The sequence below is a fragment of the Bipolaris sorokiniana genome (genome assembly GCF_000338995.1).
Source record: "Bipolaris sorokiniana ND90Pr unplaced genomic scaffold COCSAscaffold_1, whole genome shotgun sequence".
NCBI classification, from domain to species: Eukaryota; Fungi; Ascomycota; class Dothideomycetes; order Pleosporales; family Pleosporaceae; genus Bipolaris; species Bipolaris sorokiniana.
Window position 1 is genome coordinate 3,155,659 of NW_006911895.1, and position 26,882 is coordinate 3,182,540.

The following is a 26,882-nucleotide window of genomic DNA, read 5'->3' on the forward strand; positions in this document are numbered from 1 at the left end:
CTGGTCGGAGAAACACGCCTCTATTTTTTGTATAACTACTAGTTATGTAGTACTATTCTTAATATATCTACATACGCCTGCCTCTACTATGCTAAAAGCAGAACATAGTGGAATAAGATAAGAGTCTTAATTATCTTGTTTCTCGTGTGATTGATTACACTCATCACAGAATGATGATTCATCTAAATTTGCTCGTGATACTCCACCAGTCGGTCCTTCTGCACCAGTTCTGACGATTCCAAAGACTATTAACATCGCCTTCAACCTTGCATTTCAAGCACTTAGTCAAAGTTGAAAGCGTTCTTGTAGACCTTCTTCTCCTTCTCCTTCCTCGCCTGAACCTTCTTCTTGATCAGATCTTGCTCCTTCACAATCGCCGCATCACCTGGCGCATACTTTGCTGCTTCCTTCAGGTCAGCCAGCGCCTCATCCTCGTTCTTCCTAGCAACCTTTGCTTGGGCACGCCTGAAGTAGGCCTTGGCCTTGTCCTTGTCTGTGATTCCCTCAATATCCAGCGCCTTTGTCGCGCTCTCTATCGCCTCGCCGTACTGATGTGTCTTGTTCTGAAGTAAGGCGCTGTTGGAATAGAGCGAGATCTTTAGAGCGCAGAGCTGAGGCCAGAGATCCTTGGGATCATCATCCAGTGGTGCAGGGTATTCGTGCAGGTAGCGGATGCCTTTTTGGTACTTCTTGATACCAAGCTCGAGATCGCCTTTCTTGAAGGCATCATTGCCCATGTCCTTCAGCTTTGTCGCAATCTCAAGAATCTCGGTGCCTTTCCACTCCTCATCGGCAGACTTTTGGTCCTCTGGGAAGTCTTCGTATGGATCACCAGTTGCGTCGGAGACCTTCTCGGTCGCCTTGTCGTAATCCTCGCCCGTGAGCTCGCCACAGTCAATGATGGTGGCATCTTGCACCGGCTTGTCGCCGCTCTCTGTTTGAAGGTTCTCGATTTGGCGCACGATGCTCTTGCCGTTGATGACCTCACCGAATACGACATGCTTCTTGTCGAGATGTGGTGTAGGGACTGTGGTGACGAAGAATTGCGAACCGTTTGTTCCTGGTGATTTGTTAGCTAACTATGTCGCAGGATCTGCTGTAAGATTTGCATTCAACTTACCTGGGCCAGCGTTCGCCATGCTCAGAAGGAACGGCCTGTCGTGGATCTTCTCAAAGTTCTCATCCTCGAACTTCTCGCCATAGATGCTCTCACCACCAGTACCATTGCCTTGAGTGAAGTCACCACCCTGGATCATGAAACCCTTGATAACCCGGTGGAAGCCCGAGTTCTTGTAGTGCAGGGGTTTGCCGGATGCGCCTTGGCCCTTTTCGCCAGTACATAGCGCGCGGAAGTTTTCGGCAGTCTTGGGAACAATATCGCTGTACTAATTGATCTGTTAGTTCATATGTACGCACATCGTAGTGGAAGGATGTATTGGCGCGTGAGGTGCCAATGCGAGGGTGAAACGTACAAGCTCAAAGGCAACACGACCGGCCTTTGTGTCGCCAATCGCAATATCGAAGAAGACGCGTGGGCGCTCTGGTCTCAGTCAGCATTTGTGTTCAATAGTTGTTCATGGTTGAAGTTGGGTGCATCTTACTAGAGTCAGCCATTATTGCTCAGTCGCAGTTGTAGTGTATTGAGATATAAGGTGAATATTTGCAACAAGTACTGAGTACGATTGGTCGCGTGGATTAAGAAAAGTGTATGGTATGTGTTTTGGCGTTGCGAAGCTGGGTAAAAGCATGCAGCCAGCCATCCAGAACTTTCCACGAAGCTACAGCCTACAGCCTCATGCCGCGCCAAGCCCGCTTTTCTGACATCGGTACAACACCAGGAAAGATCGATCGCATTGCTTTTTCGATTGCACGAGGCCAGGTAACGCCGGGCGGGATCGTGATAAGAATGCAACCATGGTAATGTGCTTGTTTGGAAGTCGCATGGGTCTTGTAAACATGGACTTGGTGCTCGTGAAGAGGGGCAATGCGGGGTAAACATCAACATCCGCTCCCTGTCCGTCTGCAAAGCTGTTACAAACGTCTAGTTTTCATTCTTGCCACACAGTCTCTCCCCACTAGTCCGTGCAATCTCACTGGATAATAACGGATGCCCGACTGGACGGTTGCTAAATATTAGACGAGCTAAATGGTCATTCTTCTCCCGCTCACGACCTTCACGCCAGGTGGGATGAAACCATACTGGTAAAAATAGACATTTTTTCCTTCTTTCCCTAGCATACTGCTATTCAACCTTCCATTACATGTTCATAGAGGTTACCGCCTGGCAGACATTGAGAATGGGATGGCCGTCGAAACCAGCTCATTCTGATCATAATGATACGTGAAGCCGCCCTGCAACGTCCTTCTCAGCGCGTTGAGTCTCTGCAACTTCCACCATTTATCGATCCTGACTTCGACGTTCCTGTTGATCTTTACTTTCATCCTGCCAGATCCGTATGCCCTACCAGTCTCCTCATGTAGCGCCATGGAGTACGCCGGGCCGCGACTAGGCTTCTCGACAGAGTTGCGAATGTCTGCAAACGAAGAGTGCAAAGCTTTGCGATCCTTCTTGGATATGCGGCGAGTTGAGACGTTGGCAAGCTCATCGAGGGTATGTAGAAGCTGGTCTTGTCTTCGGTACACCGTGTAGCGCTTTACCAACTTCTGTCCATCTCGGACATACTCGGGATCGTCGCGGTCATCCTCTTCAACCTCTTCGTCCTCTTCTTGTGGAGTAAGCGACTTTTCATACAAAAGTGCAATATTCTCTCCAGCTGCAATCTGCACACCTGAGTCTGCGCTCTCAAGTTGCTCTACAAAAGCTTCCATGGCAGCCTCGGTCTCTTCTTCTAGGTCCTCGATCTCAGTCGCCAGCAGACCCCACTCCTCAAGTGCAGCAATCACAACCTCGCCTTCATCTTGCGCATCAATGGAAGCACCATCCGACTCAACAATCTCAAGGAAGAGGTTCATAATGTCCAGTATCTCGTCGTCACCTGCGCCAGCGAAGAAGGCGGTGGTGCCTAGGGTATGGATGGCATTGACCTTGACGGCGATTGAGGATGATGATTGGACAGATCGCTTGAGTTGGTCGGCGACATCGTCATAAATGGAGTCGGAATCAAGAGTAACAGCAGTGACTGCGAGCGCTAATATTTGTGAGCAAAGCGTTATTGTTTCCAGATGATATGCATACCTTTCAATGCCTTTACAGCTTCGTTTTCTGTGGTCTCTTGTCTAATGCTCCTAAGCATAGAAGAAACTAGCTCGTGTGTGTGGCTCTCGATCTCGTCTCTCGCATAACGAGCCATGAGTATATGCGCGTAGGCATTTAGGCTTTCGGTGCGTCCATCGGTGCTGCTGCGCTTTAGGTTGGTAATCTGCTCGATGCGCGTATGAAGCTCCGCCTTCCATGCATCTTCAGGAATGTTGACATCTTCACCGTTGAGGATGTCATCGATAGATGCGGTGCTGTTCAAACAAGATGTTAGTACTTGTTGGTCGACATTGTTTTGGGTGATGATGTCACCAGGGACGATCTACAGTGTGGCGAGGCAAACCAAAAAAAGTTGTGTGCGGCGCTAGACACTCACCTCCATGCAGTTCCGTCACTCAACTCGTCTTCGTCGTCGGTATCGTGTCGGCTGCAACTGGCAGCACGCGACTGTGCTGGTGATGCGACTACCGAGTTTGATTTGGAGGCTGTAGTGGATGCGACGCGCGACCGGGCCTTGCGCGAGACGGTCTTGTGGCTCTCGAGAGCCTGCTTGCGAAGGTCGCGCATTCTGGATTATGTCTCGTAGTCTAGATGAATTTTTGGGGCAAATCTCGTTACAACAACCTTTTCGAAGCTGTAGCTATGAGGTTGAGTGTGGTAAGTGGTTCGTACCCAGCGGCGGATTGCGGGGAAGCCAGAGTAGGAAGGCAGTTATTCTAAGGGTAATGAATCTCTAAATTCAGTCGTGGACGTATATGAATTAGGTTTGAAAGACATGAGTATGAGTCAGAGAAGACAGCGAGATAGCAAGTCAGAGGCAGATAGGAGGGAGGGAGATGTGGTTGTTCACAAGGCAGCCTGCTGGTGTCAGTCGTTCCTCCCAAACGACTTGTCCCGAGTGGACGGTGGCCAAACGGCGCTAACCGTCGCATACGTCATATCCATCCAGCGTTCCATTTGCAAACCTTCCACCACACGTTACCTGACCACACCGACCCAGATGACCTTTGGATATAAGGATACGCTTGACACTTGTTGTTTCTTTTGGGTTTATCGTCCCTTCATATAGTCCCTGATCGCCGCCACGGTAAGACTAACCTGATGTGTTGTTCTTAGCGACAGCTTCGTGTCAGCCATATGGTCTTGACACTGATTGGCCGCTTCTGCTCTATCTTTTGACCAAGAAAGCGGCCAGGAATAAGACCGGACTTCGAGAACAGCTGATATCAGTCTTCTTCACAAAAAACGGGCTCACATCATATTCTTATCTGGGGCCACGCGCCCCAGCCGCACAGGTAGACGCTTAGGTGGCCTCTGTCTACACTACCGTCAGATGATCTACGCTCTGGCGCAATGTTTATGTTCAGTTAATCAAGTCCATAGAGCCACATCAACTCTTCGCCTGGTCAGCTGCAGAAGGCGTGGTCATGTTCATGCCAGCCACCTCTCAACCTCTCAACCTCTCAACCAATCGGTCTGACATGTGTATCTCCGTTAAAGCCAACTTCGCCCTCGGGTCTAGACTTCATGTGGCAGACCATACGGTCGCGATCCCGTGCCAACGCAATGCGCGGTAATCGGTAAGCGCGCTGCGGGATATGATGATATGGTCGGAGTTCCATGCCCAGGATGAGACTTTTTATCAGCAAGGAATCCTCTCGTCGTACACTTGGACATGGATGCAGCAATCATGTCGTAGCCACACGCCACTTTTTTGTCGTGGCCGCATTCCCAGGTTTGTAATACTTAATTCTGGTGTTGGCACACGAATCAACAACCTTCGACCACATGCGACCACTCGAAAGCAGCCTCCGCCTCCCAAGGCTGATGCGGCACAGTAGCGAAGCGCCGTAAATATATCTCGTTCGCTAAGACACGACGTAGTACTCGTTTGTCGCTTAACAAGGATATGGACGGCACGTGCCAGCCTTGCTCGCATCTAGCCTCACGACGACACATCACAGCTTGAGGAGGATGAGGATAAGGATACGGCCGAAAGGGAGACCAATATGACCCGGTACTAACTAACAATAAGTTGCAAAATCCAACGGGAATAAGCAGCCTTTCAAACTGCGAGGTTCTAGCGCTTTTCCTGGCGTGAGTACATAATATCTGACATGCAAGGCCCGCCATCTCAGGCGTCCAGTACGAGTAGCATGCGTGGAAGTGGAGCAGTCCTGGACAAATGGTCCTGAAATCGATTCTTTCGTAATTGGCCCGCTCGTACCATGAACACCGCAAGGATATTGTAAACCCTAGTCCTAACAAAAACTAACCGATGCATTGTGGAAAAGCCATGTGTGCCTCCTTCCAAGCCATCTACACCCAGTTTCAGCTCAAATTCCGTACCAACCCCACAAAATGCTATGCGGATAGATGTAAAAAGAAAAGAAAAACGAAGATCTAACCGAAGATGACGGCGTAAGACAAGGGCGGAAAATCGAATGTACGGCAACGAAAAAAGGTCGACCAACCTCCCAAGCGAACCAACAAAAGCAAACAACTCACCACCTATGCAACCATGCATCCAGAACCGGCCTCGGGGCAAATAACTCTCCGGAAAAGCCCATCTGCTGAGCCGCAGCCACATGCTTCTACCCTGTCCTTCAAATCCTGTTGATCCAGTAAAACCTCCCAATATGCATCGTACTCGGTGCCCTTTCTTTTCGCATGCCGCGGAACCAACCCTCTTTGCCGCAATATGCCCCCTCCTTCTGTAAAACTACAACCGATAATGCGGACCCCTGCTCCTTTTCTCCGTTCTCGCCACCCGAAAATAATCGCTCCAATACATAATAGGCAGCAATTACGATCGTGATGTTCGATGATGATTGTTCCATAATAATGATACCCACACACACATATGCGCATACGGCTTTCTTTTCTTTAACTCTGTGCACCGCCGCCTACGCCAGCGCCCTCAGGCCACCCAAACGGAAACGCCGAGCGCTCTCCCGGCTTCCGCCTTGGGATATCAATGTGGTGGAAGTTGCGGAGGTGCTCGACTAGGTGGTCTCTGCGCGTGAAACCTTTTTCGCCTACGCGGTTGCAGCGCGCAACGTGGCAAGGGTACTCGGGCGTGCCTACGCCGTGGACGGTGGACTGGTGGCGTTGCAGGTCGGCCAGGCGCGTGAAGTGTGCTGAGGAGGTGCAGGAGGGGATGTCGCAGGTCCATGTTCTGTTGGAAGGGGGGTTAATGTTAGAAAAAGGGAAAGGGTTGGGAGAGGAAAGAGGGAGTAACGTACTTTGGGCGTGCGGTACTGCTTTTGCTTCTACTCATAGTTGGCATGTTAGACTCTATTTTTCCTTATGCTTGATTGTGTGATTCTCGTTAATGTACATACCTTTTATGACTTTGACCCGTCGATAGATTCATGTCTGTACTTTGCGTTTGCCATTCTGTGCTTTCGTATCCTGTCACGGGTTCTTGGTATAGAGCGGGTGTCACGCCCATTGGCTGCTCAACATAATAATCTTGAATCATCTGCCATGGCTGTGGTGGATAACATTGGTATTGCACATAATACGCATTGATTTGTTGCTGCGTGTATTGAGGTACTCCTGGTTGGTACCGTGGCTGTTGTTGATACGAGTAGCTACCTTGGTCTGAAGACGAGTACTGTATATTTCTGTCAGTAAGCGAAGCAAGAAAACGTGGAGAACTTGTTAAGAAATTGGTAATGTGGGGGGAGCGACTTACGCTGTATCCGGACATGGCGGGCGAAGGCGGTTGTTCCTGCTTTGGGCGCACTGACTCGGTCTTCTTGGGACGAGAGCTAGTATTAATAGAGACAGTTCCAAGGGCAGACGGGCGGTAGGCGGGTGCCGCGGGCGATGTGATAAGGCGCAGTTCGTGCGCTTGGTGCGTGTTCCTTATCGGGACTGGATGCTTGTGAGGTACAAAGTATGATTGTCTGGGAGATCTGTGATGAAAAACAGGTTAGACGATTCAATTACGTCGTTGTTCTTGTCCCTTGTCTTGTCAAGAGGCGAAATCTTGATAGTTTATATGGTAGCGCTAAAAGGATGTCTTTTTTGACAGCTACCTAATCACTGCCACAATCGAGCTGACAGCCTGCAGCCGTAAAGTACGCATCCACTTACATATATTTCGGAGGAAACGGACTCTCCAAAAGCCCGAAAGCATCGCCATGCGAACCGTGATGTGCCAACATCGTTGATGACGAGAATAAAAAGTAGGGGTCAGCGAGGTTCAAATTAAGGTTTGGACCCAGATCCAGGATTCAGTTGGTATTGACAGGGCTCGAGGGAGGCAATGTCGTCCCTTTAGTAAGATTGCCGCCGTGCTTGAACAAAGCTATGCCAAGAACCAAGACTTTGAGTATAGAAGTCTGAAATTGCTGAGGTGGGACTTATGGGTTAGCGCGGGCGAGGCAGAGAACCCAGGCCTGCGGTAGCAACTACGTATCTTGGTATAGGGCTGACGATGTTTGGTGTCTGTGCAAAGAAGGTGGTGAAACTCAAGGACGAAATGGTGGGTCGGTGCTATGGCACATGTGAGTCAAAGAAGCCAGTTTTGTTTTCTATGGTGGGAATAGAGAGGCGGTGAAATAGTTTGCTAAAAGGAGCATAGCCAGTGTAGTTGGTGGAGAAAGATAGCCGTTGACTAGATCTGCCGTTAACCCTTCTTCCTACCGCATGCCCTGCAGGGCTTGATCTGACCTTAGCCTCATGGCATCTCACTTGCTTGTTAGCAGAGCTTGGCTACAGCAAGAGCTAGACCAGTCCAATGGATACTCTTCTTGTATTCTCGTACCTGTTTCCATTATGAGCCATGGGCCGGAGTCACCGATGGACAGGATGAAAGTAGGCCGACAGGCTACCGTGTGACTTGGAGCGCATGCATACATGTTGTTTTGCCTATTCTGGCTCTGGGGTGTATGGCCTTACCCTTGTTGAGCTGCAGGACCTGGTTTGCGGCCTGAAGATCGGCATCATAGCTGATGTGCACAAGTCAGTATTCTTGGACACAATTGCACAATCAAGGCAGATGCCAAAGCTGCATCTCGACTATGACTAGTCTGTCAGAAAACGTCGGTCGAAGTGCTCACATCGTAACTAGGCGACCAACGCCATCCACATTTGGATACCTAACGCAATGTCAGAAGCACTTGTGTGGACCGCCCGCTGTAGATGGTTTAGCCCCTATAAAACATTCAATTCACACCCGTTCCTCTCAGCATGCACTGTTGTCTGCGTTTAGCAGCGACCAGCTCATCAACTCTGTGCTGAGACCGCAAAAAGTTGTATGTGAACGATCCATGCTGTAACCGCTCGGCTGAGCGGTATGCACGAGCTAGTGCTGTCGGGCGTAATGGGGCCAAATCGAAGCTCGGAACGTTGAAGAAGGCTTCTTTCGCTAACACAGCCAGTGGAGATGGGCCCAGCTATTGTCACAGCCCTGCAGCTCTCACGCGATTGGGGGCTGAAGTTCTTTGAAACCGCGGCCTTGGCTACATATGTAATGTCAGATTACGCCCGGCCCTAACACCGCTTCGCCCCTACACCACTCAATTCGAGCGGTGCAAGGAATTCCTATGATAGAAACATCTTAATCAGTGCTATTCAATCCATGCATAGGTGTCTCATCGTAAATTACTCTGCCCAAAGACAGTCTGTGTGCTTGCTGTAAGGTTTAATTCAGTGCGAAGCCGTCCGGCAGAGCGCTTTGGGTTCCGAAGAGCACGAGACATTTGTCCGCGAAGGAACCCACTCCAGGACTACCTAAAACTTGATACAGAATGCAACTACCATACTGAGCAAAGGATTCGACAAGTGGAACGTGATCAATTGTTTATAGTTCGTCTTCCAAAAACTTGTACGCAAATCGGAAGTCTGCCTTTCTACGGTTCATCCTAGATTCAAAGTTAGCACTGTATCACTTCGAGAGTCTGCCCCTGAGACACAGAATTCGGTACGGGAGCTTTGCAGACAGCAAACCGAGCAACGAAACCAAGTGCTTACCATGTGCTTTCATAGTCGAAGAATCGGTATGTTCCCTGCTCATAGTCTTCAGTAATTGCTTTTGGTTCTTCGTGGCGTTGAAACCATGTCTGGTACTGCTTATGGAATCTCCAACTCTGTGACTTCAATGCTTTGGCGGCTAGGTACTGTTGGTATGTACCCTGGCGGTAATAGAAGGCGTAGAAAAGAGCGTCCGTCTCAATGCGGGAATATAGACGAGGGTCGTCGAAAATGGGCAAGGGCTCTTGCGGGTAGTGAGCGGGGGTGAATGGATAAGGATTTTGGGGACGGTAGTGACGCGGCGCCTCAGTATCTGCAGACTCGGGCGCAGTAGCCATTGATGCCATTAGCATACGCTCATCCGGAGGTTTTGATGCTGAGGCAGAAATATCATTCTTGGTTGCCTCGAACGAATCAAGCAGATCCTGCAGACTGGAGGGGAGATGGTAGACCGACTCTTCATCTTCATCTTCTGCATGCGATTCTCCGTTGGTAAGTGGCGGCGTAGTAGGTTGAGATTCCTCTTCTTCTACAGGCTCAGGGACAGGCGTTCTTCTGTTGGCCTTGGAGACGTCATCAGACACTGCAGCTTGCAAAGGTGAGTCCTTCTCCACAGGAGCGGTCGCAGGTACGCTGGCAGCAGGAGCAGGCGAGGCCTGTGCGGATTCGGCCTGCTGTGTACGTGAGGCTGGTTGGGAATGTGTTATGGCGGGTGAGCTTGTTGCACTTGCACGTGCACCGCCAGCAGCGAGACTTGGTTGGGCTGCAGCAGCTCCTGGTGGTGGTGGCAGCGGAGCAATGCCAACTCCGTTCCTGTCACTCGCAGCCGCAGCCGCAGCAGCCGATGCATACTTTAATGGCTCTCCTGGAGTTCGTGTTGGTATCGGTGCAGGCTTCATAGCGTTTGCCGTATTATTTGCAGCATTGGGCGAGGGGGTATGCAATGTAGCTAGCGCTGGTAATGGCGACTTCATCTGTGTCGACGACCGTCTTGCCCCTTGTTGCACTGCTTCGGTCGCCTTTGGTTTCGGTGCCGGTGGACGTACTTCTGTATCGGGTGTATCGTCGGCTATTGATTGCGATTCGTGTGACGAGACATGGTCCAGATTCTCACCCAGACCGTAGATAGCCTCCTCCTCTTGTAGGTTGAAGTCGTCGTATAATGTGTCGTCGTCCATGAACTCAGGATCCTGATTGCTCTCGACGTAGTACTTGATGCTGTCCTCAATTTCCTTGACCTGTTCCGTCTCAACACTGCCATTCTCCAGCGCTCGTTGGAGCAGCTCCAGTTTGGATTGGTGCCATTTATTCCGCTCAACCGACTCTTCCAGCTCCGTCACGCGCTCTACCTTTGAATTGTCGCCCTTCTTCGACTTTTTGACATTGGCGTTCAGCGTCTCGATTTCGGCTTCAATCGTCTCTATTTGCCGCTCGAGCTCTTCGTTCATATGTTGTAGGAATTCGACCACTTCCATCTTTTCTCTATCCTTGGGGTCAATCTTGGAGGCTAATTGGAGGCCCTCCTTGGAATATGCTTTTGTCTTCATCTCCTTTTCCACAGCCTTGAAGCGCTCCATTTGCTGTCACATGTCAGCTACGGCATTGACCCACGATACGGCAGTCACCCTACTGTCTCGATGAGCTTCCTGTGATCGAGTAGCGGCTTCTTGTCCTTGATCTCAGACATGGCGGCCCATGTCTTGATCTGGTCCCGCGACCGCTGCAGCTTCTTAATCTCCTTCTTCAGCTGGTCTTCGAGCTTCTCCTTCTGCGATGGATTGCCCGTCTGCATAATCTTCTCGTATATGCTCTCAAAGGTCGCGACGCCTTCGGCGACCTTCTTGAAGCATTTGTCGATCTCCTGCTGGAGTTTCCGTGCAGCCATGGTCTATGTACAGCCTCGCCGTCAGGGCGGGGGCGGGGGTTGCGGTGGTGGTGGTGAGGGTCGCTTGGGAGAAGGCAGCGAGAGGTATACCGTCGGTGTGTGCGAGGACGGACGGATAGGCGAAGAATGTCGCGCGAGTGTTTGTCGTGGGCTGGATGCGGAGAGGTTGAAGGCATGGCATGGGTAACGCGAATCCCTAGGGCTGGCCTAGCGTCCCAGTGTGCCAAGATTGCGGCCGCTAGCCTCAGCACCCCCACGCGCATCGCCGTTTCACGTTCGCGTTGCACCCTCTTCAGCCTCGTCTCACTTTTGTCGGATACGCAAATTCCCATGCGTGACGTAGTCGCCATCAGTTGCTTTGTTACTCGTCGAGCCTAGAATATCCTGAGCAACTCCAGTGACTGACTGACTGATTGTGTGTGTGTGTGGATAGCTAGTACTGCGGTGCTGCTCTAGCTACTTACCCCGCCATCATGAGGAGTACAGGCCCGGTCCATATGCAATCAATACCACAGCGACACTAACAATGTCCTAGCTGTGCTACAGAGAGTAAAGTCGGCATCCGTCACTGTAGATGGCCAGCTCATTTCGTCAATTGGCAAGGGCCTGCTAGTTCTTGCCGCCGTCTCCAAAGACGACACTGAGAAGGATGTCGAGGCCATGGCTGCCAAGATACTCAAAGCCAGACTCTGGGATGATGAGTCCAAGGATCCTCCGGGCCGCGTATGATGCATCCAAGCCCATCTCTGCTCATGGTTCTAACCCCTCCGAGTGGAAATGCAGCGTTTCTGATATACAGGGCGAGGTTCTGTGTGGTACGTAGCCACCATGCAGCCTGCGAGACGGGCTACTAACGTGTTACAGTCTCGCAATTTACCCTGTTGGCATCATTGAAAAAAGGAAAGAGCCCAGATTTTCACTTGTCCGCAAATGGTGACAAGGCCCGCACTCTGTATCAGGCTTTCTTCAACAAAGTCAAAGCATTATACGAACCTGAAAAGGTCAAGGATGGCTTATTCGCTGCTATGATGGATGTTGCTCTAGTCAATGATGGACCGGTAGGTTTAGACTATGCCTGCCTGGATGGCGAGGTACAGCCCCGGCATTACATTTCCTGGGTGTACTCTACCCACTACCTCAAGTACTAACCATCCCCTCTAGGTCACCATTCAGATAGATACCAATCCACCCAATACAGAAGACCCAAGTGCAACTGGCTCTAGCTCCAATAACCCAAAAACGAACAAGTCGCAAACTGTCGACGTCAACGACCGCAAGTAGCACGTACACTCTGTACACTAAGCCCGTACTGACTTCACACTCCCTTGCTTAGTTGTCGACAACATGGCCAAGATCACGCAAGAGTTCAAGATACCCGTGGAACGCTTAGACTAGAAGCCAACAGACCCAGAACGTCCCGCTACCACTTTTGTATCGACAACGGCCCACCGAGGGTATCCGAACCCCGATATCTTTACATTGCCACGGAACAATATTTGGTGATATTGAATTCATGAACTGATTGCCGGTCTCGGGTCACTTCTTAGAACGGTCATCCACCAAATCAGGCATTTATATCCAACGATCTGTAAAAACAGTAGACATAAGACCGAGCGACATCAATGCATCTCACTATCTAGCAGGATGATTTCACACTTACGTAGCAACACATGCATTGTAGGCTCTGGCGGCTGTCTGGGAAACACTCTTACATCAGATGTAGCAGTGAGACAACTCGGGTGAATGTTCGCATTTGCCAAAATCTGTGACCCGGAGACAGGACGAAATCTCACGGTCCGCATTTGGCATCAGTCATGGTTGTACTCCTAGCAGCCTGGTAGTCCAAAGTCACCGCTATTAGTACGAGAAAAGCACTATCGGTATGGCAGCTTTAACTAATGAAGCAACCTGCAGGAGTAACAACACACCGATGTTTTCCGTACATATCTTCGCTGACTCTATGCATGGCTATACGACAGGCTGATATCCATTTTGGTTTGCGCTTACTGTACACCATACAATAACACCATTTTCCGCGCCAATCAACATGATGGGGGTGTGTCAGGTGTAAAGCCGCATTGTCGCTGCCTAGACAATAGCCTATCAACTGCGGAGAGCAGTTTTTCGCATGCGTCCAAAGTATGCCGTCTACACCAGTCACCACTACTAATTCGTTGTGCTACAAAGTGGAATTCGTACCCGGAATGCTGAGATACAATCGGCGGGGCGAAGTGGCGATCCCTGGACTATGTCGTTGCCTGAGCTGCGTCTTACTTAGCTAAGAAACGGACCGACGTTGACGACTTCCAACACTACGTATGCGATGCTTCTAAAAAGGTGCGCCTATATGTTGTGGGCCCAAAAGTCATGAAGGCTGTTTCATGAGACGGGAGTGCGACACGTGGCCAATCACAACATAGAGAGAAAGAAGGAGATGAACTGTAAAATCATTGAGGTCCCGGAATCCTATCGCTCTTTCTCCCCTATTCGGTGCTTCGGAGCGAGATGGGTCCGATAAAGATTAAGGGCTTATTCGATTATTTCGTTTTGCGTTTGCGATTTTGGGTTAGTGGATATTGGCTCATAGCGCTACAGTCGGGTGTATCCCGATTGGGATAGAAAACGGAGGTGTTATTTAGTTGGAGCTCCGTTTTGTAGTGATATCATGGTCATGTCGCATTTATGTGACGGTCATGTAATCGGCTGCTTCTACACTATACGCTGCATACTATGTGTAAATAGAAACCGCTAGATCTAGTGTAGTCACGTGGCAAAATGGAGTTTGGGGCTCTAGTTGGAAGTCTGGAGGTACTACAAAGTGGAAAATTGACCTCTACTTTTAGTCTAACAGTGAGACAATACGGGAAAATCAATACAAGGCAGGGCTTGATACTTTGTACTCGCGTTGGCAATACAAAGCAGTGTTTTGTAGCTTCAAAGTGTGCATTTTACTGCGCACGACAGCGTTTTGAGGATGGGTTTCAATATATAGCCCAGAACTGGCAAACAAAGCGCATATCGGAGCTGAACCGAATAGGCCCTAACACGCGACTTGGTGATAGCGTGCTGTGCATAACTTACGGGCGTAGTGAGGAGGGCGAAGCGACTCTCAGTGCACGCCCCTTCTGTCGGGCGACACTAACCCCCGAGGACCGGCCGTTGATGCCACCCGAGGAGGACTTGCGACTTGTCGAACAGTCTGCGCGCATGTCTACTCCTCCGAACATGATGATCATTGGCGTCAGGCAGACACATATTTCCCGGCGTCAGGCAACAGCGATAGCCTTGCCAGCGTATGTAAGGTGCCCGCCTGCTCATGGCCGGCTGTCATCTCCATCCTTCAATGCAAACTCCCCAGTGGCTGTTCATAGCACTTCGCTTAGATTTTGCCGTACGGCGTATTTGCCGTATCATCTTGTACCCACAAAAATCAAGCCGGCGCGCGTCATTAGCATTTTAGGGCCTACGGCCGTCTTACCGAGCGGCTTGAGTTGTGCACTATACCACACTGGGTCTAGTCGAGCCTAGATCAAAGAGTGCAGCGATCTAGTCCTACTCGTCCAGGCCCCGTGAGTGGCGCAGAACAAATCTCAATAATAGTCTGCCAGCTGGAGTTCCTTCCTTTGTTCTACATCTCTGAGCCTTTCTCGAGATACTTTTATCGCTGCCCGCCAAGCACCAGCGACGACAGTACAAGCTCACCATGGACCACGACGACTCGGCCAAGGCCAAGGCCACCAGCGAGGTCATCTCGAAGGCCATTGACGAGAAGCATGAAGTGCAGTCGGAAAAGGAGTCCACGTCGCCCACGACTACCCTTAGTGATAAAGAGAAGGAAATCATCGACCTACAGTTAACAGCACCTAATCTCACAGTTGGCTACTTTTCCTTATTTCGATACGCCACCGCCAAAGACAAGGCCATTATGGTTGTAGCGTTGATTGCTAGTATCGCGGCCGGTGCAGTAATGCCATTGATGACAGTAAGTAACGCACCAAATCACCACTTTCATGTGCCAGACCACAGTTTTCAGGTCATGTCATGGCTATGAGTTTCGCCAACTGCATAGATTGGCCGTAATTGTACAGTAAGAATGCAAAGCTGACTTGACCCAGCTTGTTTATGGTAATTTCGCGGGAAGCTTTACTGGCTTCTCAGTCGACGCAGTTGCAGTCGCCAGATTTCAGCATGAAATTGAAAAATTCACATTGTACTTTGTGTATCTGGGTATTGGGGCGTTTATCACCTCATACATCAGTATCATGGGATTTTCGTACACCGGAGAACGCATCACACGAACGATTCGAGAGCACTACCTGCGCGCCATCTTCAGGCAAAACATTGCTTTCTTCGACTTCCTAGGCTCCGGCGAAGTCACCACTCGTATCAGTTCCGATATGAATCTTGTCCAGGATGGTATCGGCCAAAAGATCGGTTTGTTTGTCACTGGAGTCTCCATGTTTGTGTCAGCTGTTATCATCGGTTTCATCAGGTCCTGGAAACTGTCTTTGATCATGCTATCTGCCACAATTGCGTTGATATTGATGATGGGCGTTAACGGTACCCTGATGAAGAAGGCGCAAACTCTATCCATCGATGAATACGCCACAGCTGCTTCCTTGGCCGAGGAGGTGCTGTCCTCAGCTCGTAATGTCGCTGCATACGGAACACAAAAGCGTCTTGAGGAAAAATACAAGGTCTTTGTAGATCGAGCAACTAGGTTTGACTACAGGGCAAAGTTCTGGCTGTCGATGATGATTGCTGGAATGATGGGTGTGCTCAATCTTCAGTATGCCTTGGCCTTTTGGCAAGGCAAGCGATTTCTAGACGACGGAGAGCTCGGTGTCTCGAACATCCTTACCGTCGTCATGGCGCTCATGATTGCGGGCTTCTCCATCGGGCAGAACTTGCCTCATATTCAAGCTTTCGGTGGAGCTACTGCGGCTGCTACCAAGGTCTTCAACACAATTGAAAGAGACTCTCCCATCGACCCAGAAACCGACAAAGGCATCATACCCGATGACTTTGTTGGAAACCTTGAGTTCAGGAATCTCAAGCACGTATATCCTTCTCGTCCAGATACTACGGTGCTCTCGGGTTTCAACCTGTCTGTACCTTCTGGCAAGATGGTTGCGCTTGTGGGTGCGTCAGGATCTGGAAAATCCACAATTGTTGGACTTTTGGAACGCTTCTATCTACCAATGGAGGGCCAGATCTTCTTGGATGGAAGGGATATCGCCACTTTGAACCTACGTTGGTTGCGCCAGCATATCGCCATTGTCAGCCAGGAGCCTGTTTTGTTCAGCACAACCATCTACGAGAGTATTTTGCACGGGTTGGTTAATACAGAGTATGCAAATGTATCGGACGAGAAGAAGATGGAACTTATTGAGAACGCTGCCAAGATTGCCAATGCCCACGACTTCATCATGGACCTCCCGGATAAATACCAAACTAAAGTTGGAGAGCGTGGTGGACTGCTTTCAGGTGGACAAAAGCAACGAATTGCCATCGCTCGTGCCATTGTCTCGGATCCCAAGATTCTTCTTCTGGACGAAGCTACCGCTGCACTTGATACCAGGTCTGAGAGTCTAGTCCAGGACGCTCTCGACAGAGCATCACAAGGACGAACAACGATCGTCATCGCCCACCGACTGTCTACTATCAAGAAGGCTGACAACATTGTGGTCATGGCATTGGGGAGAATTGTCGAGCAAGGCACTCATCAAGAACTTATCAACCTCAACTCTGTGTATGCAAGTCTTGTGCAGGCTCAAGAGCTAACTTCCAAGAAAACTACCGACAATAGGATATCACACTTAGACGATCCTGAAAAACCAACAGGAGGCGAAGCAGACGATCAGAAACTTGCTTTGTTGCGAACAGCGACATCAGCCCCTTCTGAATTCTTGGCAAAGAAAGACGACAAAGACAGGAACTACGGCGCCTGGGAACTGATCAAGTTTAGCTGGGAAATGAACAAGGGCGAACACAAGGCAATGACTCTCGGACTGATGTTTAGCTTCCTCGCTGGTTGCAACCCCGCCTTTCAAGCCATCTTTCTTGGTAACTCGATCAACTCGCTCTTGTCGCCCGGAACATCGCTTGGCGGACATGGCGTCAACTTCTGGTGCGGCATGTTTCTCATGCTCGGACTTGTCATCGGTTTCTTTTACTACGTCCAGGGTCAGACACTATCCAAGGGATCTGCTAAACTCGTCGGTAATGTGCGAATCCGCGCCTTCAGAGCCATGCTTCGCCAAGATATGGAGTTTTTTGACGGCGAAACGGTCACTTCCGGAGCTCTCAGCAACTTCCTGTCATCAGAGGCAAATCGCCTTGCCGGTCTCAGTGGATCCACTCTTGGGACTATTATCAGTGCTGGCGCTTCTATCTTCGTCGCCTTTATTGCCGGATGCTCATTCGGGTGGAAGCTGGCTCTCGTGTGCTCTGCAACCATCCCTCTTGTTATTGGATGCGGTTACTTCCGTTTCTATGCACTCACTCGTATGGAGAAACGAACCCAGGAGACATCCGATGCTGCAAGTTTTGCCTGCGAGGCTGCTTCGTCTATCCGCACTGTTGCGACGCTTTCGCTCGAGAAGCATCTCTTGGCCGAGTACCAAGCTAAGCTAGTAGACCAGGGCAAAGGCTACTTCAAATTTACAAACGTGTCAGCCGTACTCTATGCTACGTCTCAAGGATTGAACATGTTGATCTTTGCCCTGGTCTTCTGGTACGGAGGTCAATTACTGTTCCGTCGGGAGTACACTGTCTTGCAGTTCTTCATTGTCTATTCCGCGATCATAAACGGTGCTCAAGCTGCTGGATCTATCTTCTCCTTTGCCCCAGATATGGGCGAGGCCAAGGATGCTGCCAAGTTGCTCAAGTCGTTCCTAAACCGCATCCCTAAGATCGATCACTGGTCCGAAGATGGCAAGAAGATTGATCACCTGGTAGGAAAGGTTGAGCTTCAAGATGTACGCTTCACATATCCAGGGCGACCAGACCACCGTGTATTGCGCGGCGTCAATCTCACTGCCGAGCCTGGTCAATTCATTGCACTTGTTGGTGCCTCTGGTAGCGGAAAGTCGACCGTCATGCAGCTGCTGGAGAGATTCTACGACCCGACCAGCGGTGCTGTACTTGTTGATGAGGTGCCACTGACTGACTACAACCTCCAAGACTACCGTTCACAACTAGCCATTGTGAGCCAAGAAACTACGCTCTACACGGGCACAATCCGCGAAAATATTCTGGCAGATAAGGAGGAGTTGGGTGATGACGTCGTCATCCAAGCATGCAAGGATGCAAACATCTATGATTTCATCACATCACTACCAGATGGCTTCAACACGCTCGTGGGCGCAAAGGGTGCTCTTCTCTCAGGTGGCCAGGTAAGTCCTTTTCTCCCTATCTTTTCGCACAATAGCTACTGACTCTCTCCAGCGCCAACGTTTGGCAATTGCCCGTGCCCTTCTCCGTGACCCCAAAGTCCTCCTTCTCGACGAAGCTACTTCTGCTCTCGACTCCACATCCGAGCGCGTCGTACAAGACGCCCTTGACTCCGCCTCGAAGGGCCGTACTACAATCGCCATCGCACATCGATTAAGCACAATTCAACATGCGGACGTAATTTACGTGTTTGATCATGGCAAAATTGTCGAGAGGGGCCGACACGATGAGCTGGTAGCCAAGAAGGGCGTGTACTATGAGCTAGCAAAACTGCAAGCCATTGGAGCACCGCAGTAAGCATATACGGTTTTTGATGCATAGAGCCATGTTGGACATATATATTGTAATATCTTTTTTCGGCTGGGTATTTGGGCTGGTAACCATATCCAAGACATACACATAGACGGCCTTCTAACGGTCTTTTGTAAATAAGAGTACATGTTGAATTGCACCACTCCGTATTTTGGAATCGCACCCAGACTGTCCCAAGGCTATTCCTCTTTTTGCACTGCGATGATGTCTTCACTTTACGAATCACGTTACCGGAACATGGTTTCACGTGAGCACGTGTCGATCGGCCCATTTGATAAGACGCGCATGGATCCACGAGAGATACCACTCCAGCTCCTGTGCCAACAAAAAAATGCAATATAGAGCGTCAAAGTAGCAAATATGGCCGCATTAAAGTCTGTTCTCTCTATCGAATCTGCCAAGCACAGCTGTCACCGCGGCCGAGCTCAACGCTTTCAGGCGTCCATCCTCGCATCGACCACCACCGTTCGCGCCTCGCCATGACGGCACTAACACAACAGGCGCCCTTCTGCGAAAACCTAAGAAGAGGGGAGCCGTAGCCGTGTCTTCAAAAGCACTCTCACCCTCCTGAAACGCCCTTGAAAAAAAACTCAACACACGACTTCGCCCGCGGCGCAAAACAAGCAAAGAAAAAGAGGAAACTCCCTCACAATCAACACGAGAGATATGCCCAAATCAAACGGCTGCCGCACCCTCCTCCTCACCCCGCCCGTCCTCCTCCTCTTCCCCACTGCAGCCCTAATTTCAATCCTCGAGCGCATCTCAAAAAACACCTTCTACTCCAATCTACAGCGCAGCTTTCGCACGGGGGCCTTCCAACTCGTGCTGCCACGCCCGGGCGGCGGCCCCGACATCGGACTTACACTCGACTTCAACCACGCCCCCGTCATCTTCATACTCGGCATTTGCGTAATTGCGTACGCGGTGACTGTGCTGAGCGCGGCGGGGATATGGCAGTTGAAGAAAGTCGAGGGCACGGCGAGACATGAGCGGGTGTGGGTGTGGGTTGTGCTGATATCGAATGTGGTTATGATAGGTGGGAGTCTGGGGGGATTCGGGTATGCAACCAGCGTGCAGGCGCGGGATGGGACATGGAAGAATTACGAAGATGCGGGTCGGCCTGATCAGGAACTTACTCGGGAGACGTGGGCGTGTCAGATCCACAGTTTGTTTCCTGGGGAAGGATGGGCGGGGACGGCGTGTGGGACGAGTCAGGCTATGCGGTATTTGCTGTTGCCTATGGCGGTGGCGGCGATGGCGGTGCTGGGGAGTCTGTGGGTGCTGATTAGGGGAAGGGGAGGGTTGAAGTGGGTGTTTGGGGGGCAGGGGAGGTATGCTGGGTTTCGCGGTGCGTATGAGTTGCAACCGCAGGAACAGAATGTAGTGTATTCGGGGCCGCCACCTGTGCAGTGGGGCCAGCAGCCGGTGCAGCAATGGCATGGACAGCCGGGTCAGCAGTGGGCGCCGCAGACGTATCAGCCGTATGGCCAACAGTTGTATGGTCAACCGCCTGATCAGCCGTGGGCACCGCAGCCGCAGCCGCAGCCCGTGGCTCAGGTGTCGAAGTCGGATGCTAATGTTGAGCAGCGCCCTGTCTACCAGTGATGTGCATCTTTTTCATATTCCAAGCCGTATTTTTTACCTTTGCATATACTTTTACCTGTATTGACCGCTTTCGCGGCATTGGTTATACTTACATCTTGTAATTGTCACACGCCTCTGTTTCTCACACGGCGATTGTTTCCCTTTTTCACTGCTAGTTTATGACGAGAAGGAAAAGCTCATTTCCTATCCAATGAACCCGAACATCGAATATAAAACTCCACTGATTGACTATGAATATTAAAAGTAGCTACCGAGTCCAGGAGCTACGACTGCAATACAAAAACAAGCACTGCACAAGCATGAATGTACCATGATAATTCATAAATTATACTCTACCTCCCAACAAACAATTACCACTTAACCAACCCACTACACCTTTCCCTAATCCTCATACTCAAACACCCTCACACCCCGTCTGATCAAACCTCACAACCTCCGTCGCATTCGACCCCAACGCCACCGCCCTCTCCACCCATGCCTTGATACTCTCCTCAGCCGGTTCTCTCACTCGACTCAAAATATACAGCGTATTCCACTCCTGCGTCTGCACAATGGCCCAATCGACAGCGTAATCTATTTTACATCAGCTTCCCCTCCTTCATCCAATCTTCCCACTCCTAACAGGGAAAGTGAAGAAAAGATAGTGCAGTAAACGTACCTTGAACAATATAATTCGGTCCAGGACACTTACTCCCCTGCCCCACCGGCGGTGTCCCAGGAAACCTCACTGTAAACGCACCAACGAGACCGTACGCAGGGGGCGCAGGGGTAGCAGTGCCTTCGATACTGAAAGTCGAGGGGCTGGCAGATGCGGAGTTGAGGACGCGGACGGTGCCGTTTGCCTAGTCCCCCGTTGTCAGTATCAAACAATCAACATCAATAGTACATACATATGCACATATATGTCCATTGTTTTTGGAGTATTGGGGGGGGGGGGGGGTAGCAGGGGAAAAGACGCACGTTGAGCGAGTAATTCGCGGTTACGCAGCGGGCGCCGGCGGTGGGGCCAAAGGGTGTGCCGGCGACTTGGTACCAGGTGCCGAGGTAGCTGTTGAGGTTGAAGTTTGGGTCTGGGATGGGGTAGAAACAGGTTCCGTCGTATTGGGCTGCAGCGACGGAGGGAGAGGAGGGGGTGGTTGAGTTTGTTGGGGGGTTACGGGGGAGGAGGGTGCAGGAGGCTGTGGAGGCTAGAGTGAGGATGGTGGTTGGGATGCGCATTTTTGATAGTATGTATGTGATAGTAGGTTTCTTTGGGGAGGGTGATGCAATTGGAGAGGAGGGCGGTTGGAGGGTCGGGAGTTGCAAGTTGATAGAGTAGCAGGGTAATGTGGAGTTGCTGTGTAGATTGTTTTATATTTATCGAATTTGCTCTGCGGTTAACTTGGTGCAGTTTTAGTAATTGTGGTAATGAGTACTAGGCAAGCCACATTTTCTTCCCTACGTACGTAGGATTCCAGAAAGGAATGGGAACATGCACATATCCCGCACGCGAAATACGGGTGCACAAGAGACGCATTAGAGGTAGCCAAGCATATACGTCCGGGCTGTGTTATAGGTTCGGATGAGCCAGGTACCTGGGCTATTACTAAAAGGTGATGGATATGTGTAGCCGAGGCATGCGAATCGAGTGTTGATGATGCGAGGCTGGGGTAACTAAACGATGACGAAGGTTGGGTGATGACGTCGTGCCGACTTGGCAATGGAGCGCAGGTGAAGTGCATGCCGTCTGCCGTATTTGACCGTATTGCATTGTGGATTCTAGGAGAAATACCTCAGTAGTCGAATATGTAGTAACAAAATCATCACGGTTTACAAGATCACATGAACATTGAAGAATACCAGCATCGCTCAATGAATCAGCGCGTATAGTTACACCTAATGAAACATCCATGGTTTTCAAGCTCACCTATCTTTTTCCTTTTTTCCTTTTGCAGACAAAAACGATAAAAAGGGGAAAGGGGCCGAGTCGGTTATCCGCAACTAACATGTGACCAGAAATTCCAAGTTGGCAAACTCGAACTCACAGTTCCTGTAGAAGAACTTTTTGGTAAAAAAATTGGAGAGAAGGACATAGGTTATATATTCATAAGTATTACTTGCCCACACGACCCGCCACTTTTCCAATACTTTGGCCCAAGATAGATAATACAAAAGAAGAATGGCAAAAAAAAAACCACGCCCCCGCGTGGTAGTACAGCTACTACGACTATTTATCCCAAGTAACATTCCAACCATAACCAGGAATCATATCCATAAAGAGAACAAACCTCGTCCCAGCCAACGAACTCTCCTCCCCAACAGTGACAGCCCCCAACAACGAACCCTCGCTATCATGACAACCCTCTGGACTCATCTTCTCTAGAATCTGATGAAAATATCCATAGCAATCTTGCACCTTCCAGAAGACAAGTGGATCTGGGGCGCCATCTCCCTTCCCCCAAGGAGGTGTTACTTCAACTGCGGTAATAATATCCGTTAGCCAATGGCTTCAGATTTCCCAAGTCGAACTCGAAAGGGGGAGGAGAAACTTACACGTGACCTGCGAAGTCTGGAAGTGAGTACCGTTGTACCTACTCGCTTCGACGTTCGGCGGCCTGTAACTCTTTGGGCCGTCGATCTGGTAGTCGATAGTTGCGGTGCAGAAATTGCCGTTGGAAAGGCGGTCGCGGAATGCGCACTCGGGCATCATAGCTACACAGGCATTGTTGATTACAGTTTCTATGGGATCGCTGCGCGCGAAGCTAACGTGAAAGTTGGGTTCGTCTGTGTTCACACAACCTACTTTGGTGCCGGGTGCTGGTTTCCAAGTATCGCTCTTGCCCGTCTTGGGTTTCAAGCTTGTGGCTAAGGGTGAGGCGAGGGCGCTGGCGGCCAGGGCACTGATGAGGAGGGTGAAGTGCATAGTGGCTTGTAGAGAAGGAGTGTCTTGTTTGTTAAAGTTCTGGAACAGACCGGAGAGAGAGAGAGGAAGAGGTAAAAGGTAAGACCGGGACTTTCTAAAAGGAAATCCTATTTGGGCAGTCTTAAACTTCGGGAGGAGGGGGGAAAGAAAGAAGCGGGAGCGACAGACGTTGGATAGTAGATGGGGTGCTACTAGATATTTAGGAGCGAAGGATAGTTTTACATACTAACTGGCGAAGAGTAACCCGTGAAATTACGGCAGGGGCAACGTCTCGGCACAACCTATGGTGATGCGCACATATCAGGGCAAAATGTAGGGGGCTGAAGAGACGAGCCGTGCGCCCGTAAGAATGACGAATGGTGCACATGTTTCTTTGTTTCGAAGGGGGGCTTTCTGAGAAAAAACAGTCTCCTATGGGACGGCATAAGCTTGGAGTGACGTGGGACGGGTGTATGTTGAAACCACGGGCGGAATCTTGTGTATGACGGCGTGCCCTTCAATCCACACCCTAATTGACCATATGAGTAGTATGGAAATGGGGATGGACAGCGTGTGGGGTAAAAGGCCCCTGCACCAAACGATCGACGGATGTGCCGAACATTTCGAGTAAGTAGTGTACTAAACACCAGCTGACAATGTCTATGTATATGCCCATGCAATCACCCTATTCGATCTCTTGGAGCGAGTCTGCCGTCTCGTTTCTTCTGTACAGGACGAACACGGGCTCGTGCACACGGTTGCCAGATGTATCGTTCTTCGCTGATGTGTCTTGGCCAACAGGCACGGGCAAACATTGGACAGTGTGGCCTGTTTAGGTCATGTCGATGAAACAACGAGGACAGAAAGGAGGGTGTCATCCGCCAAGACACTAACCTTTCCTTCCCAATTTCACGTGTCCGCAATTAGTTGCAGCTGCACCGCACCATATCCCGTGGCGCAGGAACCTTAAAAGATAAATCGAAACAAGAACCTATCTGTGTGCGCCTATTTAAATTGTAGGATCTGCAAACGCTTATAAAATTGGTTCCTTGGGACTGGAAACAGACGAATAGCAACGGGCTTTTACTACTACCCGTGTGATCACTCTTTTTGGGTAGTATGTATTTTGTGATTCTGCATCAAAAACTGCCTTGTACGCATGGGACATGTCAGCAAGAATGAATTCGACTAGTAACTCATAGCCACACTAAATGATGTAATTCCAACCACTCGCAACTCTCAAATTGCTACACCCTTTCTAAGCATGAAGGTTGGCTGTTCTCATGCAGGGCGTACGCCCAACTATCAGCGCTAAGTATCCCAAGATGAGGTCTTTCTCGATAAGGCGGGCTGCTCTTAGCCACAAGTGGCATACCGCTTACATACAACCACCTCACTTTCTCGGGTTGATTGGACAAGATGCAACATCTCCACTAGAACAAGAGACGCGTTTGGTCAGCCGCAAGCTGCGAAGAGATGCTCGGAGGCAGACGGCCGTCTTATCGCAGATAGATACAAAGAAAGCAGGTATATGATAATCGAATAGACACTGTCTCTTTTCCACCACCCCAAACTTGAAAGAAAACAATAATGATGACCACAACTACCAAGACTCCATGGGCCGACACACCCTTCCCCCTCCTCAAAATCCCCGGCTCCCCAGGTGCACCAACCTGCTCAAACGCTGGCGTCCTGGGCGTATGCATCGAAATGGCAAACGTCCACAACCTCCTCCTCCGTGGTCTAAACTCCATCTACAACCAAGCTCCCTTCGTCACCCTCCCCGCCGACATATCCGACCTCATGCTGTACACGACCGCCTGGGCCGATACCATCCACCACCACCACTCAGCCGAGGAAACCCTGTTCTTCCCGCGGATCGAGGCGCTGGCGAAGGCAGCAGGCCAGGACTGCAATATGGCGGGGAACGTGGCGCAGCACCAGGGCTTTGAGGCTGGGATGGCGGAGATGGTGCGGTGGGCTAAGAGGGTGGGCAGTGGAGAGGTAAAGTATGATGCGGAGGTGCTGAAGGGATTGATTGATGCGTTTGCGCCGTTGTTGACGCAGCATTTGCATGAGGAGATTGATACGTTGGTTGAGCTGGAGAAGTGCGATGAGGAGGGGGTTAGGAAAGCGATGAAGGTGACGGCTGATGAGGGGGCGAGGACGGCGGATCCGGTATGTATTTGCATCTCTCTTCTTCTACATCTTACTAGTCGTGGTTTCACTGCTGATATTTCTGGTTGTGTCGTTAGAACCTCGTCATACCGCTGGTCATGGGATGTCTGGATAAGAATTATCCTGGCAGTGCTGGCTTTCCTTCCGTACCGTTCTTTGTGCCTTGGTTAAATGCGTACTGGTTTTCGAGAAAGCATGGTGGGTGTTGGAGGTTTAATCCGAGTGATCACTGGGGAAGGCCACGGCCATTGCATTTTTTACAGTGATGCAAGGTGAGGGTTTAAGGTGGCTATGTGGGTAATGGATATATATGTTACATCTGCACGGGCTTGCAGCAGGTTTTGTTGAATTGCGCTAATGGTTGCTGCTTTGGCATTTATATTACTAGAGATGGATGTTGGGTTTGTCCTTGTGAACATTTGCTTCGAGCGTAGTAGTGCGGTCCTAACGCACATAGTACAAGTTAGTGACATGCCAATTGAATTCGTGTCTGAGCCGATTGAAACGATGAACTAGCTGGGTTCTAAGTATTTTCTAAAGATATGTAGTGGTGATTTGATATCGGGGCGTACAGAGGAAATCTTGGCGCTTCACGACGTTGGTATAAAGTACCGGTAGGGGTCGTTGTGAATGTAGTGAGTTTCGCTAAAGAGTAGCTTCTGGCATTAGAAAGTTGGGTAGAATAACGAGAAAGCGAGCGATGGGAATGTTGGTCAGACTTGAAAAACATTCAAAATGAGGCTTGGTAGTAGCGTGGAGGAGTAAAGTGTTACAAGTAACAAGAAGAATTCTCTCCTTGACAAGTGACGAGATGGCTGAAGGCCTATGGACGTCCACGCCAGAAGGTAATGATCATCGCGGGGCGAGGATCACGTGATTGACATCACGCCAAGACGACCGTCAGACGCTAGTATGTGATGGCAGCAATCCTTTGATGGCAGCCATCAGGACATCAGGCCAAGCAACGGAAAAGTCGTGATGGCAGTGATGGCAGGACTGGAAGCAATGAGGATATAAGGATGGATGGATTTCATTATTACTCTCGTTGTGGTCAACTCAAATTGTACTTTCTTACTAGTATCCTTACTTAACAAGATTGTCACAAGTTAGTCTATCAAATAGATTAGTCTTGTCAAACCCTCCTTAAGCACGCCAACTCCACTGCATCGCCAGACAAGCCTCACGGAACACTAACGTAATACTCACCTGCCTTAGTGCGGACCAGGATAGAGAAGTATAGACCCTTACCCCGTGTAACATAAAGTGGATGCGGGGTTGATATATGCTTTTCCAGTCGATAAGAAGACTATATCTGCTGATTTCTACAAACTCTAAATGTTCCATGGACTTGCAATGCCAGCAGA

At 50.1% G+C, this 26,882-nt stretch overlaps 11 protein-coding genes across 11 annotated transcripts; 4 read left to right on the forward strand and 7 right to left on the reverse strand.

The window, feature by feature from the left end:
• Window positions 1–1,793, reverse strand: COCSADRAFT_132601 (uncharacterized protein). Its single transcript, XM_007697030.1, has 4 exons — window positions 1,602–1,793; window positions 1,473–1,540; window positions 1,121–1,385; window positions 1–1,060 (listed from the first exon to the last, which is right to left on the reverse strand). The coding sequence occupies exons 1-4, from the start codon at window positions 1,612–1,614 to the stop codon at window positions 282–284; spliced, it is 1,125 nt and encodes a 374-aa protein (XP_007695220.1). The 5' UTR covers window positions 1,615–1,793; the 3' UTR covers window positions 1–281.
• Window positions 1,794–2,003: 210 nt separating this feature from the next.
• On the reverse strand, window positions 2,004–4,128 carry COCSADRAFT_107371 (uncharacterized protein). The gene is made up of 3 exons (XM_007697031.1): window positions 3,594–4,128; window positions 3,197–3,471; window positions 2,004–3,149 (listed from the first exon to the last, which is right to left on the reverse strand). Exons 1-3 carry the CDS (start codon window positions 3,782–3,784, stop codon window positions 2,275–2,277), a joined length of 1,341 nt encoding a protein of 446 aa, XP_007695221.1. The 5' UTR covers window positions 3,785–4,128; the 3' UTR covers window positions 2,004–2,274.
• Window positions 4,129–5,268: 1,140 nt separating this feature from the next.
• Window positions 5,269–5,955, reverse strand: COCSADRAFT_216963 (uncharacterized protein). The gene has a single exon (XM_007697032.1). It carries the CDS (start codon window positions 5,805–5,807, stop codon window positions 5,352–5,354), a length of 456 nt encoding a protein of 151 aa, XP_007695222.1. The 5' UTR covers window positions 5,808–5,955; the 3' UTR covers window positions 5,269–5,351.
• A 148-nt stretch (window positions 5,956–6,103) lies between these two features.
• Window positions 6,104–7,392, reverse strand: COCSADRAFT_77085 (uncharacterized protein; the record flags this gene model as incomplete). The annotated part of the gene is made up of 5 exons (XM_007697033.1): window positions 6,104–6,395; window positions 6,463–6,492; window positions 6,562–6,836; window positions 6,918–7,140; window positions 7,322–7,392. The coding sequence occupies 5 exons, from the start codon at window positions 7,390–7,392 to the stop codon at window positions 6,104–6,106; spliced, it is 891 nt and encodes a 296-aa protein (XP_007695223.1).
• A 1,334-nt stretch (window positions 7,393–8,726) lies between these two features.
• Window positions 8,727–11,239, reverse strand: COCSADRAFT_132610 (uncharacterized protein). Its single transcript, XM_007697034.1, has 3 exons — window positions 10,833–11,239; window positions 9,203–10,782; window positions 8,727–9,093 (listed from the first exon to the last, which is right to left on the reverse strand). The coding sequence occupies exons 1-3, from the start codon at window positions 11,085–11,087 to the stop codon at window positions 9,033–9,035; spliced, it is 1,896 nt and encodes a 631-aa protein (XP_007695224.1). The 5' UTR covers window positions 11,088–11,239; the 3' UTR covers window positions 8,727–9,032.
• Window positions 11,240–11,560: 321 nt separating this feature from the next.
• On the forward strand, window positions 11,561–12,368 carry COCSADRAFT_156214 (uncharacterized protein; the record flags this gene model as incomplete). Its single annotated transcript, XM_007697035.1, has 5 exons — window positions 11,561–11,567; window positions 11,623–11,810; window positions 11,860–11,902; window positions 11,952–12,145; window positions 12,249–12,368. 5 exons carry the CDS (start codon window positions 11,561–11,563, stop codon window positions 12,366–12,368), a joined length of 552 nt encoding a protein of 183 aa, XP_007695225.1.
• A 2,361-nt stretch (window positions 12,369–14,729) lies between these two features.
• COCSADRAFT_107380 (uncharacterized protein) lies at window positions 14,730–19,028 on the forward strand. Its single transcript, XM_007697036.1, has 3 exons — window positions 14,730–15,069; window positions 15,203–18,484; window positions 18,537–19,028. The coding sequence occupies exons 1-3, from the start codon at window positions 14,791–14,793 to the stop codon at window positions 18,837–18,839; spliced, it is 3,864 nt and encodes a 1,287-aa protein (XP_007695226.1). The 5' UTR covers window positions 14,730–14,790; the 3' UTR covers window positions 18,840–19,028.
• A 381-nt stretch (window positions 19,029–19,409) lies between these two features.
• Window positions 19,410–20,661, forward strand: COCSADRAFT_32726 (uncharacterized protein). Its single transcript, XM_007696178.1, has one exon. It carries the CDS (start codon window positions 19,521–19,523, stop codon window positions 20,457–20,459), a length of 939 nt encoding a protein of 312 aa, XP_007694368.1. The 5' UTR covers window positions 19,410–19,520; the 3' UTR covers window positions 20,460–20,661.
• Window positions 20,662–20,714: 53 nt separating this feature from the next.
• On the reverse strand, window positions 20,715–21,874 carry COCSADRAFT_32728 (uncharacterized protein). Its single transcript, XM_007696179.1, has 3 exons — window positions 21,420–21,874; window positions 21,118–21,301; window positions 20,715–21,032 (listed from the first exon to the last, which is right to left on the reverse strand). The coding sequence occupies exons 1-3, from the start codon at window positions 21,675–21,677 to the stop codon at window positions 20,854–20,856; spliced, it is 621 nt and encodes a 206-aa protein (XP_007694369.1). The 5' UTR covers window positions 21,678–21,874; the 3' UTR covers window positions 20,715–20,853.
• Window positions 21,875–22,517: 643 nt separating this feature from the next.
• Window positions 22,518–23,541, reverse strand: COCSADRAFT_132623 (uncharacterized protein). The gene is made up of 2 exons (XM_007697037.1): window positions 22,992–23,541; window positions 22,518–22,916 (listed from the first exon to the last, which is right to left on the reverse strand). Exons 1-2 carry the CDS (start codon window positions 23,359–23,361, stop codon window positions 22,666–22,668), a joined length of 621 nt encoding a protein of 206 aa, XP_007695227.1. The 5' UTR covers window positions 23,362–23,541; the 3' UTR covers window positions 22,518–22,665.
• A 1,073-nt stretch (window positions 23,542–24,614) lies between these two features.
• COCSADRAFT_177709 (uncharacterized protein) lies at window positions 24,615–26,748 on the forward strand (the record flags this gene model as incomplete). Its single annotated transcript, XM_007697038.1, has 2 exons — window positions 24,615–25,518; window positions 26,734–26,748. The coding sequence occupies exons 1-2, from the start codon at window positions 24,931–24,933 to the stop codon at window positions 26,746–26,748; spliced, it is 603 nt and encodes a 200-aa protein (XP_007695228.1). The 5' UTR covers window positions 24,615–24,930.
• Window positions 26,749–26,882: the final 134 nt, after the last annotated feature.